We start from the raw sequence: 13,245 nt of genomic DNA on the forward strand, positions 1-13,245 counted from the left end.
TCATGCTACATGCTAATGAGCTAGCGCTGGTAAACCTGCGAGCTACGGACAGATAAGTGCAACTTTCCACTGCTTTTTGGTGTTGGTAATGTTTTAATGCGTTTAAAATGACACTTGTGGTTATTATGATCGTCAAAGACATACAAAAAGGTCGCTAATGTAGTCAATTGTTGTAGGTTTTCTGCTTACCAGTTGTCGCAAATGTGCTGACGTCATGTCACGTAATTAAAGTGTCTACTTTGGGAACGTTTTGATTTTTAATAAACAAGTAGGTTTCTCATTTATTCATATTTCAGCTTCTTATCGCTGTGCTTTGTGCGTGTTTGATGGGTGAAATGGTTTCAAATGTCACTATGTTGGATTTGAGAAAGAGTCACGTGACAGTGGCCGCCGGAACAAAGCCGCGGGCCAAATTTGAACAAATGAACCTTTTATTAGGGACCCAAACAAGTTTTGCATTGAATATTGAACAAGCAAGGCTTATGTAACAAACTTTTCAGGATGTCCCAAATTACCAGATAATGTTAGGTAAGGAGGAGTTTTGTCCCTCCAGAGTTGCCGTAGGGCTGTGACGTAAGAGGTCTATAAAGGTGGTTTTGGAAGAAGGTGTGTAGAGAATAGGGATGGGCGATACCACACTTTTAGGATTCGATACGATATCGATACTTTTTCTTGCATTTTCATCGATACCGATACCAATAATTTCTTATTGGCAATTTTTTGTCAGTCAAAAATATTATTACTATTGTTATTATTTAAGACAAATCACAAGACAAATACAGACCATTTATACCACATTTATTATGGTCAATATATAATAAAAGTAAAATTAAAATAAATAACATAAATATGAAAAATAAATTAAATATTATATATAATAATAACTATATATTATATATAATAATAATTAAATATTAGGGCTTTCCAATTAACAGTCAAATCCGAATTGCAAGAAGCTGCAGTTATTTTTTAAAGTTTGTGATATAATTAGCAATTAATGAAATATGAAATAGGCTAATGTTTTTGAAATGTAAGAAATCATGTTACAGATTAAAACCAAAATCACATTCAATCATATATTCAAGATTTTCTTGGAAAAAAATACAACTGTAATGCAAAGATGAAGAATCTCCAAATTGTATCTCTTTCTTATCTTGTTTTAAATACTCAAGCAATTTTCAACTAACAGTAAATTCCCCTGTGTGGAAATTATTTGAATTTAGGATAATCATTTAAACAAAAATATTCAGTAAACATTACTAAAAAAAAAAAAAACAATGCCTGTTTTAAGTCAACAATTGGACAACACTGGATATGCCGGCTGGCTGTGTGTGTGTGTGTGTGTGTGTGTGTGTGTGTGTGTGTGTGTGTGTGTGTGTGTGTGTGTGTGTGTGTGTGTGTGTGTGTGTGTGTGTGTGTGTGTGTGTGTGTGTGTGTGTGTGTGTGTGTGTGTGTGTGTGTGTGTGTGTCTGTGTGTGTGTTGCACGTTGACCACGCTCATTGGCTGTCTCCTGTCACGTGACTGGGCCAGCTCTATACTCTGCCAGGTACAGGTGTGTCCCAGCACATAGGAAGTTAAGTAAGTCATCAAAAACATCTGAAAGTGATGCTTGCACCCCCCACACGCCCTTTTTTGGTTTATATCGATACTTTTTTCAGAAAAGTGATGCCAAATGAGTAGCGTGTGAGTATCGATATATCGATACCACAGGATCGATACGCACATCCCTAGTAGAGAGAGAAAAAGGAGGGTGAACATTAAAGAAGTGGTGGAGACCCGACCTGCTCTTATGACTCCCATTTATTATTTTATTATTATATTATATTAGTACACATAACATGCGAACCCAGAATACTCGGCTACACTTATATAACTTTATAGTGACATGCAAAATCCAGTTTCAAATCATAATAATTCAAAAATATCAATGGCATATCAAATTAAATTTAAATAAAAATTGGAATGCCTCTTTTGTATTTGCAGCCTTCTGAGGTGAATATCAAAATAAACTTTTTCCACAGGCTAATAATAAATTTGAAAATAAAATAACAATAATGAATGAATCAAACATTCAAGCCTTGAAGTAGCAAGAGAAATTGCATGAATAAAACGTTAATTATTGCTCAGTTTGCTACACTGATTTGCTTTAACACTGAATATGGAACAAGCAACACTTATATAACTTAATAGTGCAAAATCAACTTTCGAAAAACAAAACGAAAAACTTTAATGGTATATTAAATAAAATGTAAATAAAAAATGGAAAGCCTCTTTTCTATTTGCAGCCTTCTGAGGTAAATATCAACATTAACTTTTTCCACAGGCTAATAAATTAGAAAATAAAATAACAATGAATAAACCAACCATTCAGGACTTTAAACTGCTCAGTTTGCAACACACTGATCTAATCTGATGTGCCCAAGCCAGATACCTGCCATCTTTTCTTGGATGCTAGTTCATTCATGTCGGGGCTCAGGTGGGCGGGGTTTGGTGGTAGCGGGGGGTGTATATTGTAGCGTCCCGGAAGAGTTAGTGCTGCAAGGGGTTCTGGGTATTTGTTCTGTTGTGTTTATGTTGTGTTACGGTGCGGATGTTCTCCCGAAATGTGTTTGTCATTCTTGTTTGGTGTGGATTCACAGTGTGGCGTATATTTGTAACAGTGTTAAAGTTGTTTATACGGTCATTCTCAGTGTGACCTGTATGGCTGTTGATCAAGTATGCTTTGCATTCACTTGTGTGTGTGTAGAAGCCGCATATATCATGTGACAGGGGCCGGCACGCTGTTTGTATGGAGGAAAAGCGGACGTGACGACAGGTTGTAGAGGACGCTAAAGGCACGCCCCCAATATTGTTGTCCGGGTGGAAATCGGGAAAAATTCGGGAGAATGGTTTCCCCGGGAGACTTTCGAGAGAGGCACTAAAAATCGTGAGGGTTGGCAAGTATGAGTATTAGCGGTGAATGCGGTGTTACAGCGGCGGTGCCAGCTCTAATGTTAATTTGATATTGCCTCAAGGGCCAAATGAAATTACACGGCGGGCCAAACTTGACACCAATGCCCTAGATGATAAATAATTGTGATATAAATAAATGTAACCATCGGAAAGAATTGGAGTAAAAGTAGCGTTTCTTCTGCGCAAATATTCTCAAGTAAAAGTACAGAAGCATGTTGCATGAAAACTACTCCGACTTGTCCCTAATATTATTATCTCTAAAGCCAAACACCAAATGTATGTTTCATTTCCCAAAGACATAAAAATATTCATACTTTTTCAACTTAATGAAGTCCTCAACAATAATTATTAAAAAACAAATTTTTTAAATTTTATAAACCTTTATTTATAAATTGCAACATTTACAAACAATTGAGTAATAATAATAATCAAAATAAGTACAAAAACAGTACAAAACAGTGCCAAGGGTTTGTAAACGCAATAAAGTAACTAAAATAGAATGCAAAAAAAAATAAAAATTTAAAAATAAATAAAATTAAATTAAATAAAATATAAAAAATATCATCAATCAATCAATGTTTATTTATATAGCCCTAAATCACAAGTGTCTCAAAGGGCTGTACAAGCCACAACGACATCCTCGGTACAGAGCCCACATACGGGCAAGGAAAAACTCACCCCAGTGGGACGTTGGTGTGAATGACTATGAGAAACCTTGGAGAGGACCGCATATGTGGGTAACCCCCCCCTCTAGGGGAGACCGAAAGCAATGGATGTGGAGTGGGTCTGACATAATATTGTGAAAGTCCAGTCCACAGTGGATCCAACACATCAGCGAGAGTCCAGTCCATAGTGGGGCCAGCAGGAACCTTCCCGAGCGGAGACGGGTCAGCAGTGCACAGATGTCCCCAACCGATGCACAGGCTAGTGGTCCACCCGGGGTCCCGACTCTGGACAGCCAGCACTTCATCCATGGCCACCGGACCTATGCAACTCCCCCTCCCAAGGGACAGGGGGGCAGAGGAGAGAAGAAAAGAAACGGCAGATCAACTGGTCTAAAAAGGGGGGTCTATTTAAAGGCTAGATTATACAAATGAGTTTTAAGATGGGACTTAAATGCTTCTACTGAGGTAGCATCTCTAACTGTTACCGGGAGGGCATTCCAGAGTATTGGAGCCCCAATAGAAAACGCTCTATAGCCCGCAGACTTTTTTTGGGCTCTGGGAATCACTAATAAGCCGGAGTTCTTTGAACGCAGATTTCTTGTCGGGACATATGGTACAATACAATCAGCGAGATAGGCTGGAGCTAAACCGTGTAGTATTTTATACGTAAGTAGTAAAACCTTAAAGTCGCATCTTAGGTGCACAGGAAGCCCGTGCAGGTGAGCCAGTATAGGCGTAATATGATCAAACTTTCTTGTTTTTGTCAAAAGTCTAGCAGACTATATATATATATATATATATATATATATATATATATATATATATATATATATATATATATATATATATATATATATATATATATATATATATATATATATATATATATATATATATATATATATATAAATAACATAGTGCAAAGCCATAGGCTCACACAAGTTCAGTAAATAATTTAAATTTGGAACACAGCATCGTCATTTTCACAGCTTTTTGGTCATTATAACATTTGTTTTATGTTGAACACCTTGACCAAGTGATGTCACCGCACTAATTTGCATATTGCAATCACAAATAAAAAGGTGACAATTACGAAGGAAACAATAACAATAACGCACACTTTTGATATTGATATTGATATATTTTTTATTTCATATATGCAAATAAACAAGTCTGATCCAATACAGTGCTAAAGCCTTAACTGCCATTATAACAAAATGAAAACAATGGAGAGAAATCAAATGAGCATTGGACTTTTTTTCTTTTCTTTTTTTTACATATTTGAAAAGGAGTGAGAAGAAGTTTACAATATTTTTTTTTTTTTTACGTGAAACGACTTATGTACTTTTTAAATCCAACTCAATTCAATTTAATACATGTTGTGTTTTCCCTGAGGCTTCAAAAAAACTAATAATTAATAAAACATGTAAGGCTATTCTTGACTTTTATATTTACGATTTAGTAATATTTGCCTAAAAATGAACATAAAACCTGGCCCTGCGATGCGGTGGCGACTTGTCCAGGGTGTACCCTGCCTTCCGCCCGATTGTAGCTGAGATAGGCAGAAAATGGATGGATGGATGAACATAAAACCTCTCGTGACTGCACGTTTTCGTGACAGGAAGTTGACAATTCTATTGTACCAGTCTGCTTTATTTTGACAGCCTTTGCGGATGTTGCAACGCATGATGGGAAACTAAACTTCTGGGTCTGGTAGAAGGTCTCTGAATAGTGAGTGCTGTAACGTGTAGTTGGGTTTGCAGTAGTGATTAAGTTGTCTAAAAGTTAAAGTGACAAGATTGTGTTACTTTAATGTGTCTAATGTGCATTATTAGATCGTATTTGTGACCGCTTGACTGCTGCAATGTGAACAGGGGAATTTATGTACTGTGCGTTTGTCGCCATCTAGTGGTTATTTTGAGTCACCGATTCATTTGTGACGTCATACTACCATTTGGAAGTAAACACGTTGTAGGAACACTTGCTGTTTTTGGAGCTTTTTGAAATAGAAATGATGTGCAGAACTTATTCCAGACATGATTTATGTGAATTGTTCCTGATAATTATATTAAAAGTATTTTGGCGAGATTTGACAACAAAATATCGTAGAAAATTTGAACGGGCCCTTGACCCCTTGACCCCTTGACCCCTTGCCCCGCGGGGTTCAATCATCCCCACACTCCACTCTTCCGAGATATGGTACACAAATTGACAGTTTTCCCTGAATTTCCAGGAATTTCTCCCCATTGGCAATGAATGTGAAATATACAAAGGACTGCATGTCCCACATTTGTCATCTGATTTGAAACATTCCACCATCCACACACTCCACTCACCCTGGACAATCAAACAAGTTCCAAAAAAATTCCAGGAATTCCCAGAATTCCTAGTTTTCCAAGGCCCTATTTTCACCTCTTCCTGGAAAGTTTTCACAGTCCACATTTTTTAACCAATTCCAACCATTGCACCATCAGAAAAGTCCTTTAAGTTGGGACAATAAATGGTTCTTTTTTTCTTTTGTACAAATTCCCTGTTTTCCCCAAATTCCAGGAAAATTCCACGAAATAGCAATGCTCAATTGAAACTATTCCTACGTGGACATTTTTCAACCAATTCCGAAAATGCCAACACCAATTCATTCATATCATCTGGGACAATTATGCTAGCGTCAATATTTTCAAAAATTCCTAGGTTTCCCAAAATCCCCAAATTTCCAGGAAATTCCCATTCAAATGAATGGACGTATTCATAGTTCTACATGGCCCTAAATACTCAAAATTGTGCACCTCTTTTTACCCGATTCTGACCTTTCAACCATCCACACACTCCACTCTGCCGAGATATGGTACGCAAAACATGTTTTCCCTTTCCCCAAATTGACAGTTTTCCCAGAATTTCCAGGAATTTCTCTCCCCATTGGCAATGAATGGGAAATATACAAAGGACTGCATATCCCACATTTCTCATCCGATTTGAAACATTCCACCATCCACACACTCCACTCACCCTGGACAATCAAACTACCATTTTCCAAGTTCAAAAAAATTTCAAAGCGCTATTTTCGCCCTTTCCTGGAAAGTTTACACAGTCCACATTTTTTAATAAATTCCAACCATTCCACCATCAAAACATTCGTCTAAGTGGGGACAACAAATGTTCCTACTTTTCTTTCGTACAAATTTCTGGTTTTCCCAAAACTCCAGGAATTCCGAAAAAACTATTCTCAAAACAAACTGTTTCGACATCAACATTTTTCAACCGATTCAAACACCAACCCATTCATACCATCTAGGACAATTGTGCTGGTATCAATATTTTTCAAAAATTCCTGGTTTTCCCGAAATCCCCAAATTTCCAGGAAATTTAAATTCAAATGAATAGACATTCATAGTTCTACAATGCCGTAAATTCTCAAAATTGTGTGCCACTTTTTACCCAATTCTGACCTTTCAACCATCCACACACTCCACTCTGCCGAGATATGGTACGCAAAACATGTTTTTCTTTTCCCAAAATAGACGGTTTTCCCAGAATTTCCAGGAATTTCTCCCCATTGGCAATGAATGTGAAATATACAAAGGACTGCATGTCCCACATTTCTCATCCGATTCGAACCGTTCCACCATCCACACACTCCACTCACCCTGGACAATCAAACTACCATTTTCCAAGTTCAAAAAAATTCCAAAGCGCTATTTTCACCCTTTCCTGGAAAGTTTTCACAGTCCACATTTTTTAACCAATTCCAACCATTCCACCATCAGAAAAGTCCTTTAAGTTGGGACAATAAATGTTTATTTTTTTCTTTTGTACAAATTCCTGGTTTTCCCAAAACTCCAGGAAAATTCCACGAAATAGCAATTCTCAATTCAAACTATTACTACGTGGACATTTTTCAACCAATTCAAAAAATGCCAACACCAATTCATTCATATCATCTGGGACAATTATGCTAGCGTCAATATTTTCAAAAATTCCTAGGTTTCCCAAAATCCCCAAATTTCCAGGAAATTCCCATTCAAATGAATGGACGTATTCATAGTTCTACATGGCCCTAAATACTCAAAATTGTGCGCCTCTTTTTACCCGATTCCGACCTTTCAACCATCCACACACTCCACTCTGCCGAGATATGGTACACAAAACATGATATCCCTTTCCCCAAATTGACGGTTTTCCCTGAATTTCCAGGAATTTCTCTCCCCATTGGCAATGAATGTGAAATATACAAAGGACTGCATATCCCACATTTCTCATCCGATTTGAAACATTCCACCATCCACACACTCCACTCACCCTGGACAATCAAACTACTATTTTCCAAGTTCAAAAAAATTCCAAAGCGCTATATTCACCCTTTCCTGGAAAGTTTTTACAGTCCACATTTTTTAACCAATTCCAACCATTCCACCATGAAAAAAATCCTTTAAGTTGGGACAATAAATGGTTCTTTTTTTCTTTTGTACAAATTCCTGGTTTTCCCAAAACTCCAGGAAAATTCCACGAAATAGCAATTCTCAATTCAAACTATTACTACGTGGACATTTTTCAACCCATTCCGAAAATGCCAACACCAATTCATTCATATCACCTAGGATGCTAGTGTCAATATTTTCAAAAATTCATAGGTTTCCCAAAATCCCCAAATTTCCAGGAAATTCCCATTCAAATGAATGGACATATTCATAGTTTTACAATGCCCTAAATTCTCAAAATTGTGCACCACTTTTTACCCGATTCTGACCTTTCAACGAACGCAAAACATGTTTTCAATTTCCTGGGTTTCCTGGAATTACCAGGAATGTCTCCCTATTGGCAATGAATGGGAAGTATACAAAGGACTGCATATCCCACATTTGTCATCCAATTTGAAACATTCCACCATCCACACACTCCACTCACCCTGGACAATCAAACTACTATTTTCCAAGTTCCAAAAAAATTCCAGGAATTCCCAGAATTCCTAGTTTTCCAAGGCCCTATTTTCACCTCTTCCTGGAAAGTTTTCACAGTCCACATTTTTTAACCAATTCCAACCATTCCACCATCAGAAAAGTCCTTTAAGTTGGGACAATAAATGTTTATTTTTTTCTTTTGTACAAATTCCCCGTTTTCCCAAAACTCCAGGAAAATTCCACGAAATAGCAATTCTCAATTCAAACTATTCCTACGTGGACATTTTTCAACCCATTCCGAAAATGCCAACCCCAATTCATTCATATCATCTGGGACAATTATGCTAGCGCCAATATTTTCAAAAATTCCTAGGTTTCCCAAAATCCCCAAATTTCCAGGAAATTCCCATTCAAAGGAATGGACATATTCATAGTTCTACATGGCCCTAAATACTCAAAATTGTGCGCCTCTTTTTACCCGATTCCGACCTTTCAGCCATCCACACACTCCACTCTGCCGAGATATGGTACACAAAACATGTTTTCCCTTTCCCCAAATTGACAGTTTTCCCAGAATTTCCAGGAATTTCTCTCCCCATTGGCAATGAATGTGAAATATACAAGGGACTGCATATCCCACATTTCTCATCCGATTCAAACCGTTCCACCATCCACACACTCCACTCACCCTGGACAATCAAACTACTATTTTCCAAGGTCCAAAAAAATTCCAGGAATTCCCAGAATTTCTAGTTTTCCAACGCCCTATTTTCACCTCTTCCTGGAAAGTTTTCACAGTCCACATTTTTTAACCAATTCCAACCATTCCACCGTCAGAAAAGTCCTTTAAGTTGGGACAATAAATGGTTCTTTTTTTCTTTTGTACAAATTCCCCGTTTTCCCAAAATTCCAGGAAAATTCCACGAAATAGCAATTCTCAATTGAAACTATTCCTACGTGGACATTTTTCAACCAATTCCAAAAATGCCAACACCAATTCATTCATATCATCTGGGACAATTATGCTAGTGTCAATATTTTCAAAAATTCCTAGGTTTCCCAAAATCCCCAAATTTCCAGGAAATTCCCATTCAAATGAATGGACGTATTCATAGTTCTACATGGCCCTAAATACTCAAAATAGTGCGCCTCTTTTTACCCGATTCCGACCTTTCCACCATCCACACACTCCACTCTGCCGAGATATGGTACACAAAACATGTTTTCCCTTTCCCCAAATTGACGGTTTTCCCTGAATTTCCAGGAATTTCTCCCCATTGGCAATGAATGTGAAATATACAAAGGACTGCATATCCCACATTTCTCATCCGATTCGAACCGTTCCACCATCCACACACTCCACTCACCCTGGACAATCAAACTACCATTTTCCAAGTTCAAAAAAATTCCAAAGCGCTATATTCACCCTTTCCTGGAAAGTTTTTACAGTCCACATTTTTTAACCAATTCCAACCATTCCACCATCAAAAAAATCCTTTAAGTTGGGACAATAAATGTTTATTTTTTCCTTTTGTACAAATTCCTGGTTTTCCCAAAACTCCAGGAAAATTCCACGAAATAGCAATTCTCAATTCAAACTATTACTACGTGGACATTTTTCAACCAATTCCAAAAATGCCAACACCAATTCATTCATATCACCTAGGATGCTAGTGTCAATATTTTCAAAAATTCATAGGTTTCCCAAAATCCCCAAATTTCCAGGAAATTCCCATTCAAATGAATGGACGTATTCATAGTTTTACAATGCCCTAAATTCTCAAAATTGTGCGCCTCTTTTTACCCGATTCCGACCTTTCAACGAACGCAAAACATGTTTTCAATTTCCTGGGTTTCCTGGAATTACCAGGAATGTCTCCCTATTGGCAATGAATGGGAAGTATACAAAGGACTGCATATCCCACATTTGTCATCCGATTACAACCGTTCCACCATCCAGTGATAGCACTTGTGAGCAGCGTCTGACTGGAGTGCTTCTACATGAACTAGTTCTATGATGGGCAAAAAGCAAGCAAGACTAGAAGCTCCTCGTTTCTCCTGCAGTGTTTTTTATGTCCGCTCCGTGACGTCCACACCCAACTTCTCACGAAGCATAAAAAAAAAGAGGACGGCAATAAAAGGACAAAGGCGAGGCTGTGAGGACGTCATAAACGCTCGCTGGTCTTCAGGTGTGATCACACGCTCGCCCTCTCAGGTCTTCAGGTGTGATCACACGCTCGCCCTCTCAGGTCTTCAGGTGTGATCACACGCTCGCCCTCTCAGGTCTTCAGGTGTGATCACACGCTCGCCCTCTCAGGTCTTCAGGTGTGATCACACGCTCGCCCTCTCAGGTCTTCAGGTGTGATCACACGCTCGCCCTCTCAGGTCTTCAGGTGTGATCACACGCTCGCCCTCTCAGGTCTTCAGGTGTGATCACACGCTCGCCCTCTCAGGTCTTCAGGTGTGATCACACGCTCGCCCTCTCAGGTCTTCAGGTGTGATCACACGCTCGCCCTCTCAGGTCTTCAGGTGTGATCACACGCTCGCCCTCTCAGGTCTTCAGGTGTGATAACACGCTCGCCCTCTCAGGTCTTCACTTGATGCCTCACTGCAAATCACTATTTTGTTGTCTCTCTTTCACCAGGAAGACGAAAATGAAGTCCTGCTGTCTGCTCGTGTTGCTCATCTGTGGCGCTCAAGCCCAAAGTAAGTTTGCAACACAGCGCACGTCAAAACCTGAACGAGAGTTCGAACCTCCGCCACGGCTAAATCGCAGTGCAGGGCTGTCTAAAGTGCGGTCATTCTAAAATCTAAATAAAAACATCCCAGATTAGAACATTACACACAAAAAAAACCTAAATGTGCAGGGGGGTGTATATTGTAGCGTCCCGGAAGAGTTAGTGCTGCAAGGGGTTCTGGGTATTTGTTGTGTTGTGTTTAAGTTGTGTTACGGTGCGGATGTTCTCCCAAAATGTGTTTGTCCTTCTTGTTTGGTGTGGGTTCACATATTTGTAACAATGTTAAAGTTGTTTATATGGTCACCCTCAGTGTGACCTGTATGGCTGTTGACCAAGTATGCATTGCATTCAATTGTGTGTGTGAAAAGCCGTAGATATTATGTGATTGGGCCGGCACGCAAAGGCAGTGCTTTAAAGGCACGCCCCCAATATTGTTGTCTGGGTGGAAATCGGGAGAAATTCGGGAGAATGGTTGCCCAGGGAGATTTTCGGGAGGGGCACTGAAATTCGGGAGTCCCCCGGGAAAATGGGGAGGGTTGGCAAGTATGACTGGGAGACGCAACTGCTCTGTACTTCTCCCTACGTCCGTGTACCACTCCGTACAGCGGCGTTTTAAAAAGTCATACATTTTACTTTTTGAAACCGATACCGATCATTTACGATATTACATTTTAAAGCATTTATCGGCCGATAATATCGGCAGTCCGGTATTATCGGACATCTCTAAAAAAAAATGTTTGCGTGCAAACAGTTAGCAAAGGTCAAGTAACAAGTCATATGACTATGAAGCACATATGTGTAAAATTTGCTTTAAAAAAAAAAAGTTAGCATGCTCATGTTAGCATGCTAACAGTTACAGTAGCATGTACCAAGTTATATGACTCGAAAGGTTATGGCTGCAAAATTTGCTGAACAATTTAGCATGCTAACAGTTAGGCATGAGTCAAGCACCAAGTTAAAAGAGCCTGAGGCTATAAAATTAACTAAAATAGTTAGCATGCTATTGCTAGCATGCTGTAATGCGTTAGCATGCTAACAGCTTGCAACTGTCGAGTACAAAATTATAAGAACCTGAGGTCTACGGCTGTAAAATTGGATTTAAAAAGTTAGCATGCTAATGTTAGCATGCTGAAAATGCGTTAGCATGCTAACAGCTTGCCTGTGTCAAGTACAAAATTATAAGACCCCTGAGGTGTACAGCCGTGAAATTGGATTTAAAAAGTTAGCATGCTAATGTTAGCATGCTGAAAATGCGTTAGCATGCTAACAGCTTGCATGTGTCAAGTCCAAAAATATAAGACCTTGAGGTGTATGGCTATAAAATCGGCTAAAAGAGTTAGCGTGCTAATGTTAGCATGCTATAGTGCTTTAGCACGCTAACAGCCAGCATGTGTTAAAGTACCAAGTTTTATGACCCTGACATGTTGAGCTGGTAAACTTGCTAAAAAAAAAAAGTTAGCATGCTAATGTTAACGTGCTAATGTTAGCATGCTAACAGCTATCATGTGTCAAGTACCATGTTATAAGAGCCTGAGGTGTACGACTGTAAAATTTGCTGAAAAAGATAGCATGTTAATGTTAGAAGGAGTTTTTTAGAGCACGACGCCTGTTATTGGCCTAAAAATGGCCGACAGAAACAAAGATGGCCGACTTCCTGTTCGTTTCCAGATATGCGATTTCCGTGTCGATACGTGAAAGTGGTGCTTCGACCAATTGAGTCGCGGTTTGAATGACAGATACTGGAGATAGAAGCGCTGATAAATTGCGGAGGACCTTCGCCATCGCCGTAAGATGTGGGCGTGGCCTGGCGCCAAACCCTGATCCGACGGTTCGCCACAAAAGACGAAACGTTAATAACTCGGCTCCACAAAATCCGATCTCGATGCTAATTGGTGGAAATGATGATGATGACACCCTGACAGGCCACATGGGTCAGTACCTGTTCATACCTGTTCGTAGTAAACTGCTATTTATTGATCTAATTTTGTCTTACG

General features: G+C 39.0%; 1 protein-coding gene across 2 annotated transcripts in view; it reads left to right on the top strand.

Annotated features, from left to right (window-relative positions):
• The window catches only part of tmigd1 (transmembrane and immunoglobulin domain containing 1), an 18,890-nt gene continuing 5,645 nt past the window's right edge, over positions 1-13,245 (top strand). Inside the window, exons 1-3 of one of the 2 annotated variants that reach the window (XM_062049238.1) lie at positions 64-79; positions 10,578-11,076; positions 11,158-11,219. In XM_062049238.1, the coding sequence (XP_061905222.1) occupies positions 11,168-11,219 (52 nt within the window). In that variant the 5' untranslated portion in view covers positions 64-79; positions 10,578-11,076; positions 11,158-11,167. The other variant, XM_062049237.1, reaches the window with a different exon arrangement.

Source organism: Entelurus aequoreus, linkage group LG05, assembly GCF_033978785.1.
Source record: "Entelurus aequoreus isolate RoL-2023_Sb linkage group LG05, RoL_Eaeq_v1.1, whole genome shotgun sequence".
In the NCBI taxonomy this organism is placed as follows: Eukaryota; Metazoa; Chordata; class Actinopteri; order Syngnathiformes; family Syngnathidae; genus Entelurus; species Entelurus aequoreus.